This window comes from Copadichromis virginalis, linkage group LG4, assembly GCF_057382275.1.
Source record: "Copadichromis virginalis isolate Kocher_CV1m ecotype Utaka linkage group LG4, C_Virginalis_male_GT1.1, whole genome shotgun sequence".
Lineage (NCBI taxonomy): Eukaryota > Metazoa > Chordata > Actinopteri > Cichliformes > Cichlidae > Copadichromis > Copadichromis virginalis.
Genome location: NC_140621.1, coordinates 32139999 through 32152043, shown reverse-complemented (window position 1 = coordinate 32152043; position 12045 = coordinate 32139999). Strand labels below are relative to the sequence as shown.

Here is a 12045-nt window from a genome sequence, read left to right as displayed (position 1 = left end):
TAGATCTCACCCTGGTTCAACACACCTGAATCACATGATTAGTTCATTACCAGGCCTCTGAAGAACTTCAAGACATGTTGAGAAGGTAATCTATCCATTTAAATCAGCTGTGATGGATCAAGGACACATCTGCAGGGACACCGGACCTTGTGGACTGGGATTGGGGACCCCTGATCTATAGTTTCTCATACTCGGTCCCAGCTGCAAATCAAGGGTGATGCACAACCTAAGATTGTCTGCCCCGAGAGCTTCAGTGACTTTACAAGGCAGTATGATGAAGTTTTTAGAACATGGTTGCTTTCATCTTTATTAGATAAGACAGATAAGAAAGAAAACAAAATAGTTCTCTTCATAAAAGGAGAGAAGTAAACACCAAATAATAACCATGTATGTGATCTGTATTGCTTGGAATTGGAATAAGTACAAATCTGTTAGGTATTTGTACATAAATTGCTATGGGTGGATAGATTTAATAGCTCAGCAATGTCTTGGATCCACCAGACCCGCCAACAATATCTGAGTAACAAACATTTGAACACCACAAAAGGTTTAATGGAGCAAAGCATGTGGATGACTGTCGGGGGACTGAATGCTGCTGTAGATGGTGCAAATAATAAAATAATAATAAATCTACCTGACTTTTCTTGTTACCCTAATTACACTAATTTCTTTTATTTAGATTTCATAACTGAGTCTCTATGCCACCGACTGAAACATTTCTGTGTCCCACGTCTTTTTTTTACTCTGAAATAACTTTGTTCAATACCGTGAAAATCTAAAGAAAGGTAATAATCTACCTCTGGTGTCTTTTTTCTTTAGGTTCCTATTTTTTAAAAAGAAGTGCTAAAATAATAACTTTTATTTAATGATCGAGTTCTGGTGAATTGTTTGTTTAATAAAAATTAATAAACAAAAAAAACATTCGCTTGCTGATACTTACGGATGTGACGTAGGCAGACCGATGGGTCAAAGTTCAGCTAAACCTTGTGGACTTCCTTTCCTGTTAGCGGTGGCCGTAGAACAGCATCAGTGAGTGCGATTTCCCTTCAAACAATCTTCATCCATCGCTCCAAATGCGCCTAATTTTATCATTTTTTTCATGATACATAGACGGCACCGACTCTGTTAGTTCAGATGTGGCCGTTAGTTTGTAGATTTTGTTTGCTAAAGAAAGAAAATGAGCAGATTTATCGCAGCGCTTCGTCCCCAGCTGTGCTCTTTTCAACATGGCAGCTTCCTTGATGTGTAGACGCTCAGAGTCCCATTGAACCGACTGTTTATGTGTGTAGGCATCTTATTGAGCTGTATTCGTTTTGCTATAAGTAAAGGGGCTTATGCGGTGCACTTAATAATGTGTCCGAGCAAAATAATTAAAATGAAAACTGCTTGAAAGCTGTTAGCCTAGCTGAAAGCTAATGCTAATGTAGCATAAACGAGAGGCCGACTTGGAGACGTGTTGGCGGATTGACGGGTTTGATATGATATTGACACTGAGTTCAAATGTGCCCTCTCTTTCTGGCAGAAATGGGCAAGTTCATGAAGCCTGGGAAGGTGGTGATGGTCCTAGCTGGACGCTACGCTGGGCGCAAAGCTGTCATCGTCAAGGTAAGACCGAAGAGCTTCTGGGAGTTTGCTGATTGTATGGCACATGTGCCTGAATATGTACACACCAAGCTCTTACCAGAGTTGTCCATCTGAAAGCCAAATTGCCATTTGTCTGCATGTTGAATTTCCAAGAATACAGTATTCAGGCCATGCGATGAGGGATGGAAAATAAGTCCTATTACAGTCCGTGTATTATGTGTTTCCCATGTGTTTCAGTAAGACAGCCTACAAACGTTTTGTTATAACTACAGTTGGGCTTTGTGCTCAGAGCTCGTCACTTCATGTATATATATTGGATGTAAAACTAGAAAGTGGTGAGTAAATATCTCTGTGGGTGCTGGGGAGCATGTTGCCTGTGGAGCACAGCTCAAGCTCCTTGCTTAAACTGACTTTGCTTTAGTAGTGTTTGGATTTGTACACACATGTGTGTGCTGTGTGGAAGGAGGCATCTCTTTTTCAGAAGATATTCTAAGATGGTCAAGTTGGCGTAAGTCCATAGTTAAGGTAGCTGAATGATAATTGGAATGCTACGACATACCTGACCAGCTGGAAGGGAAAACATGAGATGGGAAGAAACTGAGTTTACATAATTTCCTTTGGGATTAAAAAAAGTATACTGACTCTGATAACAATACCAGATGGTGTCATTCCCTCAGGTGGAAAGAAAAATAAAATAAAAGGCTGGGTAACTCACCAGAACTGCTCTAACTGGCTTTACTTGGGTGGGCAGCACATTAAAGGAAAACTGATACGTGGGGAAACACTGATACATTTCTTTGCCTTCAAATACATACTGCAGTGGTAATTCAGCTTTTCGTCTTGTAAGTGTTTCGTGTCTCTGATGTCACATCCTCCTGCTAATGTCTGCCTGCAGAACATTGATGATGGCACCGCTGACCGCCCCTACAGCCACGCTCTGGTCGCCGGCATCGACCGCTATCCCCGTAAGGTGACCACATCCATGGGCAAGAAGAAGATCGCCAAAAGGTCCAAGATCAAGGCCTTCGTTAAGGTGTTCAACTACAACCACCTCATGCCCACCAGGTCAGTGTCTCATCTACATTGACATAATTAGGTTTTCCTGTAAAGAAAATAAAGTGGTGGTGACAGATGAAGTCTTTTGGAATGTCTTATAAAAAGTGTCCAACAGCTGTAACATGATTGGATACCATATTATTAATGCTAAATCAAGAAAGGCTGTCATTTTTAAAAACATCTGGTTGATTAAATGTTTTGAGTTTAATCGAGGAGGCTGGTTATTCTTTTTTCAAAAATCCAATCAAATCTATGGGCTGAAATCTGACATGGTGTTCTTCCCATTATTATTTATGTGTCTGTGAAGACATTTACAGATAATCAATGATAATCAATATTGTGAAACTTGTGTAATGACAGTTTCTGTGAGTCTCATATTCATAAATCCACCCATCAAACTCGGTGAGGTGCAAATAAATACAGTGCGTGTCTGAATCTGAACTGTGCATTCATTAGAAGTTTAAATATTATATTGCTTGCAGTTATTTAAGCAGAGAGTTGGAATGTGTGGCATCTTCAGATCAAAGTTTTATTACTGGAGATGTTTTTGTTGCTTTTTGTCCTTTCCAGCTGTTAACAGCTGTTCTTTGCTTCTTCTGCTTTTGGATCCACTTGTTTTAAACGACCAACATGCTTGACTTGCCTTATGCGTTTGATCTGAATAATTGTTACTACTTCAGGGTGAACGAGCCACTTAAGCAAAAAGTACTCTGTTTTTTTAGGACGGCTGTTTTGCTCCGTAAAATGACTGATCCCTTTAAGTACATAAATAGGTCTGTTAAACGCTGCTGTCACTTTATCTGAACAGATGCTCTTCAGACATCTTTGGTGCTCAAAACCTATAAAAACTATAAAACTTTATCTTGATGACGAAAAGAGATTTTGCTTAATTTTTTATTTATTTCTTAACTGGCGCCTGGTTTTCAGAACGTGGGCCAGTTATAGTTTTGTTCCAGTGATTTTCATTTTTAGACTGAGGTATAAAAAGGTCTGACAGTCATCCTGCTGATGCTCTGATGCAGGAATATGTGATGTTCAGCTGTTGATCGAAGATGTGATCAAATTGTAATTTGTAGAAGAATGTTGAACAAGAGGAGTCATTTTTATCAAACAGCAGTTAGTTGCTGGTTGACATCAGTGGCTTTTCACCCACACAGGCTGCCTTAAGTGCTTGATGTGTCTGATTCAGTGTAACGTTGAACAAAGTTGATGCAACGCTGAGGGAGAACGTCGACTTGAACATTGAGCAGGTTTATGATCCATTTGTAATTTATGAATCTGGAAGCTAGTAAAGCGATACTGATTGTTCATATCGTACAGGTATGAAGGTGCTCAGCAGAGCGAGCTGCAGTCAGCCATTGGTGTCAATTTAAAAAAAAGTCTTTAACATGTTTTTACTCCTTCAGATACTCTGTGGATATTCCTCTGGACAAAACTGTTGTGAACAAGGATGTCTTCAGGGATCCAGCTCTCAAACGCAAAGCCAGGCGGGAGGCCAAGGTCAAGTTTGAGGAGAGGTGAGTCTCCCTGATTTCCTTTTGATTTAACATCAGAGGATTTATGTCTCAATTTTAATAAAGTACATCAGGGTTACATCTTTCATGATTTCAAAATGAGTATGTTTTGTAAAGTAGAGTTAAGTGGACAAAAAGTCCGGCGGCAGCACAATCATGGGAAAAAAGATCCCATTATGATCAAAATAAACCCGTTCTTTGATACATTTTGTAATTTCCTCTTAGCAAGCAGTTGGTGTGTGCACGTCCAGATTGTAATCAGTGATGTTTGTTCTGTTTGATCAGAGAAAATGACTTCACCTCCTGTTTGTTGTTTCAGGTACAAGACGGGCAAGAACAAGTGGTTCTTCCAGAAGCTCAGATTCTAAATTCACTCGGTTTCACAAATAAATGTTTAAAAACTGATTTTCACTCTTGACTCATCGTGTTTGTGTGGGGTGGGGTGTGTTTTCTCATACTGAAAATTCATGAAATATTCTTAAGGATTCCATCTGGAAAACTGTGGAAATAGACTTGTAATATTCACCAGCTGCTGAAAAAGTAATCGGAGTTACTCTTGGTTACGAGGACTTAGTCGCACCAAATTACCCTGTAACGTAGTGCAGATGTCTGACCTTGGCACAAAGTCATCACTCACCTTTTTTCAATCTTTGAAACAGGTTGTATGATATCTTACTGCCTGCTTTCAACAGTGGTTGGAACTAAACGGCACCAATAATGTGAACTTTACAAGACTGATACTGGAATCAGACACGAGTTCACATTTTCTGCTGAAAGAAATCATTCACTGCTGCTTCTGTGTGAATTTGATCAGCTGGAACAGCTAAATACAAACTTAAAGGTTGAACAAAATGTAAGCCTGACTAATTATTCAATGAACATTTTAGCATGAAAGATTCTCGGGAACTTTCAGAGGAGTATGGCTCGAATACTTGAACATTCAATGAGGGTGTATGAATGTGGCAGTGAGATGTGGTTGCATTTTCATTTTTAATTTTTTTAAGCATCTGAATTAAAGGCAGACTAATGATAGAAAATCTTCACTTAGCTGTTGGTACGTTGTATTGTGATCAGAGCTCATCAGACAATTTGTATAGTGTTTAGCAGTTTCAGGCAAATCTAATTTTGATTTTAAGAAACTTGACTGCACATGAGAAATCTTAAATATTGAATATTTGTTCAACATTTTAATATTGAAGTAATTGATCACTGGTTACAGGTGTATTGATGCGGGGATGAACTTTAAACGGGTGAAAAACAATATTTTAAGTTTTTGAAAAACATGAAAATGGCTGAAACAATATTCTTACAAAGATACAATAAAAATATACAGGAAATATCTGGATTTGTCAGCAATCATCAGATCAGACTGATGTGTGCTTTGATCCTGACATAACGTGCCTGCACTGCAATACCTGTTCTCAAGTTCCTAGATTTGCCCCTAACGAATACCATCCACATTATTATATTTAAAAATATATTTGTCTCTTTGGTTTGTAAAATAAAATAAAAAAAGTAATTTAATAATTAATTTTAAAAAACACGCTGGCATACATGTGCGGACTGATCATCACCGCTAAAACATAAAAGAAAAGGAAATATGACGTAATTTATATGTGTGTGTGTGTGTGTATTTATATTTATTTATATCAGAAGTTAAATGAATCGGAAACTTGAAGATGTTCCAAAAACAGAATCTGAATTATTTTTTCCTCTCATGAAGTGCTTCGCAGCTGATGTAAGGTTCCGTATTTCCCACAGGAATTAAATGCAGCGTTTTGTTTATTTTGGATGCAGCTCCCCCTGCTGGTGGGAAGCGGCATTAATTATACGTAAAGACGCAGGGGATCCTCCTGCGGGGAAAGAGAAACTGAAAGAACGAGTGTGAGTTCAGAGCAGTGATCGTCGGGAGGAGGTAGGTTCACTGCGGCTGCTTTTTTTTTTTTTAAATAAGAAATAAACCTTGATAAAAACACGCAAATTCATGTGAAATGTGGGAGTTTTCATCAGAGGCTTGATTTAGGTGATTTATTTCCAGGTTCAGAGTAATTCAACTTACTGAGATGTCATCTGTGTGTGGTTTAAAGCAGGCCTGCGGTACATTTTGTTGTTGTGAAGTTTACTTGAGCTGTGTTTTAGCTGTTTGACTCTCAGTCTGTGTCGATCCTCTGTTAAAAACCTCATTTGGCTGTTCAAGTGAGTGACAGTGTGTCACATCTGTAATGTTTTGTAAACTTTTTTTCCAGGTTACTTTCACTATGTCGTCAGACGAGGTGAGCGCTCGTTTTGCTTCTTCCTGTTGTTGTTGTCGTTATTATCAAAGCGTTTTAAACCACACGCGTAATGCTGCTCTCCCTGCCAACATTTATTAAGTGTGTTAAAGATATCTATTTAACCCACTGTGTTACACAGCCTGAGTGTAGGCGTTTACTTACCTTCCGGCATTCCGTGTCTCCATGTTGTGTTTCAGGACTTCTCTCTGGTTCCGGATTCACAATCCGAGGACACCTTGGAGGGGATTAAGGCTTCAATCAAAAACTACAAGGTGCATTGAGAATTTATGAGTGCGGCTTCATTACACTTGGGCAGTTTACCTCCAGTTACACGCAGGGCTCCTAAACTATTCATATGTCTCTGAATACAACCCAGTCCTAAAATGAGATCCAAGTATGCTGCGGGTGCTTCGGTTTCTGTGGTCCTTTTTTGTGGAACAAGCCACCTGCTGACCTGAGATCAGTTACATATGTGTGTATATTCAAAAAACAGACTCAAAACCTTTTTTATTTTGAGACAAGCATTCTAAACGTACACAAGTTTCATGTTTTTATCTTCTGCTGTAAGCATGTTGACTTCCTAAAACTGCTATTTCTAGTAGGGAGAAAGCTCTCTGTCAGGTCCAGTTCTCGATCTCGTGATTTCTACCTCCACTAAAGAGGCTGTGTGATTAGTTCTGTTTAGTATGGAGCACTATTACCCAAGAGGTTGCATGAACATTTTACCACAGGGGTGGTGTCGCCAAACATAGAAGTGGTTAAAGTTCTGGAGTCAATCCCGATCTGCATCCTGGACATTTTGGGAATATTATTTACTGTTACGAGAAAGATCAGGAGTGCACATTTTGCATCATATGATCACAAACGTATATCAAACTTCTCAAAAAACTGCAAGTTAGCATTCTGAATCCAAGTTCTCGTTCATCCACGCTGTGGAGGGAACACGCTTTTATCACGAAATCATACAATTTAATTAAACCTTCATGGCTTAATGGGTCAAAAATGGAAGAGTATAATAATGTAGACATAATGTAAAGGAGACTTTAACGTATGTTGCACTACAGTGTAGTAATGTCCCCGATGAGATGAGCAGCAATTCTGTTTCTGGTGTTTTAACACAAAACAGGAGAAATGTTTACAATAACCAGCAGGCGCTCGGGTGAAAAGAAAACTGAATGTGCAGGTGTGTGAGGTCCACTGCATGTCTCTGTCCAGGTCCTGCCTTTGACCATAGGTTCAGCTTTAAAATCAGAAACACTTCCACTAAAGGTGTGTGTGTGTTGTTCTGTAAACACTGCAGATTGAGCTGCTGTCTATCTTAGCTGAATGCTCACACACAGATTCAGTTTTGGTTAAATAAAGGCTGAAATACATATACACAGCATAAGCATGCTGTATTTATTAGGAGCAGAAGAACAAAACTCAGAAGAGATTACGTGTTATTAAAATAACTGTTTTAACATTTATTAAACTCCGAGAAGAGTTGTTCTGTTGTTCTGCACAAAATACAACCACAAAAGTTCGTGTTTAAAGAGATGTTACATGTCATGCTGATTAGACATCAATAATAACAACAGCCTGGACTCAGCTCTCCCTCTGTGTCCACAGAAAAAGTATGACCAGCTGATGGAGGAGACAAAGGAGCTGACTAAAACTATACAAGACCGGCGAGATCTGAAGCAGCAGTTCAAACACCGCACTGACAAACTGACCCAGGATCTGGAAGCTGACAAACGCTCCTACGGAGACCAGCTAGCCAATGAAAAGGTAAAGCATGTGTGACATAAACATGCTTATTTCTCAGTGTTACTCTGAGTTTTTCCACCACCATTTAAAGCACTGCGAATAAGTATAGAGTAAAACCCAAGGAATTTCCTCACTGCACTTCCCCTCAAGGGAAAAATGTTGGTCAGATGGCAGAGGTTCAATAACAGGAAGGAAACAAGGAGTCAAGAGGACAGATAATAGTTATTCCATGAATTTTAAGGTTGCGCCTTTGAAAACAAGGTGGGAGTTAAATATGAAATGGAAAATTTTAAGTGACAATAACTCATAAAAATATATATTAACAATAGGACAAGCAACGCAATGGCATTAAACAACAATTAACAAAATAGTACATGTTATTGTTAATATTGAGTGAATGTAAATACTTGTAATTGCTTTCCTAACAGTGTAAATTAAAAAACTGAATCACTAGAAAACAGCACATTAGAATCCCACAAAACCTTAAATGCTTTTTGATTTCTGTGTCTTCTAGTCGAAGCTGGATCTGCTAAAGCAGGAGGAGCTCAAACTGGTGGCGGAGATCAAGGAAACTAATGCTGCTATTAAGGAGGAAGAGGCCAATAAGAAGCACCTGATGCAACAGGCCGACGTACGTTAACCTGATGAGACACACCCCCTTCTGCAGCCCGACACGCCGTGACCTCACCCCGTTAACCTGTACCTGCTGATTTCAGGTGTTCACCTCTGTACCAGAGAGGGACATGGTCTTCAAGGGAGCGACTGGAAATGCAAACAACAAGCAAGAGTTTGAGATGAAGCCACATATCGTTTACCCGATGGATGGCGGGACGGCGCTGATTACCTTCGAGGAGGAAGTCGGTGAGTTTTTGCCAGCACTGGCGTGGTTCAGATTTATCTGCGTTTGTTAAAAGGAAGCAGGTGATTAGATCTTATTTTTAACAGAAACATTAAAAAGTGTGCATAAAGTATTAAAATGCTAATTTCCATATTTTTATTCATGCACTGTACCGGAGGAGCTTTGCGTGATTTGCTGTTCAAAATAATTTTTATTTTTCTTACTTTGGGGTTTGGTGCAGGACTTCTAAATTAAACAAGCTGCTTTAGCTCCTCCCCCTTTAACCTTCTGTAGGTGGCTTAAACAGCAGGTAGATGGATCGCACTCACGTTTTTGTGCCACATTCAACAGAAAAATTCAAAAAGTATGTTGATAAATGTATCTACCTTCAGCTGCAGGGCAAAACTGAGCCACTAGGGGGCCTAATGTCACTTTTCAAAACCAGCTACTAAGCTGCAAGCAGGAAGATGCTTTTTGCAGCTTATTTGGCTTTAAACTGGAGCCAAATAAAATTATTAGTTCTTTATTATTAGATTATTAGGGCTCCAAAATGAAATAAATAATCTGCAAGATGAATCTTCAGGCTCTCATCATCACTTTCGGCTATTTTCAAAAATATAAATTAAATTTAAAATTCCGGATCTCTCTGTTTCATTTTCCAGTGGCAAGGAAGATTCTGGAACTGAAGAAGCATCAGGTGGATCTGGGAGGAGAGTGCAGCATCACAGTGGAGGCCAGGCCGGTTCATCTGATGCTGCCCAAGCTGGTGGAGGTAAAACAAACGACCACAGCGAATCAAAGACGGCGTCGGCCCAGGTTTAGCTGATCTGCTCACGTGTCCCATCTGTTCCCGCAGATCGACTCTGAGGTTTCTTCTCAGCGTATTTTAATCTCCAACCTGCCCAGAATGGAGACCGAGACTCTGGTGGACAAGCTGGAGATCCATTTCTCCAAAACTAAAAATGGAGGCGGTGAGGTGGCGGACTGTGAATACCTGTCTGACTCTGAGACGGTGGTCCTCACGTTTGCGGAGAACAGTGAGCATCGAATATTTTACCCTCATGTCACAGGGCAGTTTGTTTAAATGAAACTTCAGAGACAAGAATAACTCTGTGTTTGGTGGATTATGATGTTCTGAGCTGTGCATATAAAGAGTAATCAGGATTGTTGTTGTTGACCACCAGCTGATGGACTGTTTCTTTTGTATTAGTTGCCAAACGTGTGGTACAAAATGAGTTCCATGACTTGAGTGTCCAAAAGAAGAAGCACACAGTGAGAGTGACGCCTTTCCTCAACGGGAAAATTTCAAACCTGAAGGTAAGCACATTTATCAGATTATCTGTATCTGCTCTTACTGAAATTCTAATAAAATATATTTTAATAAATTTGAGGGTTTTGTGTGTGTGTGTGTGTGTGTGTGTGTGTGTGTGTGTGTGTGTGTGTGGTGGATCGTCCATCAGACCAAGATGACGCAGTGTCCTCGGGCGGTAATGCTGACAGGAATACCCGACATCATGGAGCGGGAAACTCTGCAGGACCTGCTAGAAATCCACTTCCAGAAAAACACCAACGGCGGGGGAGAAATCGAAGCTTTCCTCTACAACCCGCTGGGAGAGCACACCTCTGCTGTGTTTGGAGGCGTCACACCAGACTCTGAGGATGAGGAACAGTAGATCCACCACTGCTGCTTGGACAAAGGTTCAGGGTTAATATCATCTACCAGAAATGAGGACCGGAACTTGTTTTTGTCCCTTGCTTGAGGGAAGTCAGCATAAATTTATAAAAGTTATTATTCAAAGGGGATTTTTGGCGTCAGAAAAAGTGGGTGGTAATTTTTCTATGATTGCAGAGATTCAAGTGAAAGTGTATCTATAAAGTATTTAACCTGGGTAAATACTGTGGTATTATAGTCATGCAATACATCTTGATTATATTGCATTTACATAAACTGCTGATGAAACAATTTCCAGTCTTAGTGCAGACAAATGTAAAATATTAAACTGTATGAAATGAAGTTTTTTTCCTGCTAAAATAGAAAAAAAAAAAGTTTAGTAGTTGTGCCATATCTCATTTTTTTTCTTTCTGTGAAAAAGATGGCGGCGTCCATCTTTAGTTACTGGAGAAGCGTCTGGATTTCTGAATGCAAAGCAACTGAATTACTTATTTTTAAGAAGATTGCCTTGTTGGATGTCGTGGGCTCCATTTTATTGTATTCATAAAAGAATAAAAGTTAATTGTGAGAAAATCCTCTTTGGACATTTGGTGCTTTTTGACACGCTTGTATTTGATAGTGGACAGATAACCCCGACCAATTAAATTAATCAAAGATAAAAAGGCAACTTATAAAGCCAATTTCACACCGTGTCTTTAGGCACTTTGTTACTAGCAGCCTGTCACATAAACAGTAATTTGTTCCCATTTTTTCAGATCAACCACAAAAGATGCCAAAGATAACTGACAAGCACGAAATTGTAATTTTGCACCAACAAGGATTTCCCAGAGTTTTTAGCTGAAAACATGGTGTGCATGCAGTCTGTCCTTAAAATTACAAACTAAAAAAAGTGGAGGGGAAAAACAAAATAAAAAAAAAAACCCTGACAGCAGATGCCATGTTTTAAGGGAAAAAGACAATCCAGCAAAGACTTGGCAGAAGACCTGAGAGATCTGGACCTTCAGCTGGTCCATCTACTGCTCACTGAAGCCTCGACACAAACGTCTTGTAGATGAGCAGCTGTGAAGAGGCTATTCTTAAGGAAAGTGGGGGAAAAGTCAGAGATATTCCAAATTACACAAGAACTGGACTGAAAATCTGTGGCAAAAGATCTGATGGAGTGAAGAATCCAAATTTTAAATATTTGGTTTAATCTTTGTCAGTATTTACAGACGAGGCACAACAGACGTACGACAGGAAGCGTCTACAGCCATCTGTAAACACAATGGAGCCTCTGTCGTGGTTTCAGCCTGTGGTCTTGGAGATTTTGTCAAAATTGATGGAATTACAAACACAGAAAAGTACCACGTTTTGATCCATCTG

The 12045-nt window shown here is 39.6% G+C and overlaps 2 protein-coding genes across 2 annotated transcripts; both read left to right on the top strand.

The window, feature by feature from the left end:
- Positions 1 to 954: 954 nt before the first annotated feature.
- Positions 955 to 4559, top strand: rpl27 (ribosomal protein L27). The gene is made up of 5 exons (XM_085454956.1): positions 955 to 1029; positions 1523 to 1605; positions 2480 to 2649; positions 4047 to 4157; positions 4474 to 4559. The coding sequence occupies exons 2-5, from the start codon at positions 1525 to 1527 to the stop codon at positions 4520 to 4522; spliced, it is 411 nt and encodes a 136-aa protein (XP_085311082.1). The 5' UTR covers positions 955 to 1029; positions 1523 to 1524; the 3' UTR covers positions 4523 to 4559.
- Positions 4560 to 5995: 1436 nt separating this feature from the next.
- ifi35 (interferon-induced protein 35) lies at positions 5996 to 11258 on the top strand. Its single transcript, XM_085454955.1, has 10 exons — positions 5996 to 6069; positions 6401 to 6427; positions 6625 to 6699; positions 8036 to 8194; positions 8688 to 8804; positions 8890 to 9034; positions 9674 to 9783; positions 9868 to 10048; positions 10222 to 10328; positions 10472 to 11258. Exons 2-10 carry the CDS (start codon positions 6413 to 6415, stop codon positions 10682 to 10684), a joined length of 1122 nt encoding a protein of 373 aa, XP_085311081.1. The 5' UTR covers positions 5996 to 6069; positions 6401 to 6412; the 3' UTR covers positions 10685 to 11258.
- The last annotated feature ends 787 nt before the right edge of the window (positions 11259 to 12045 follow it).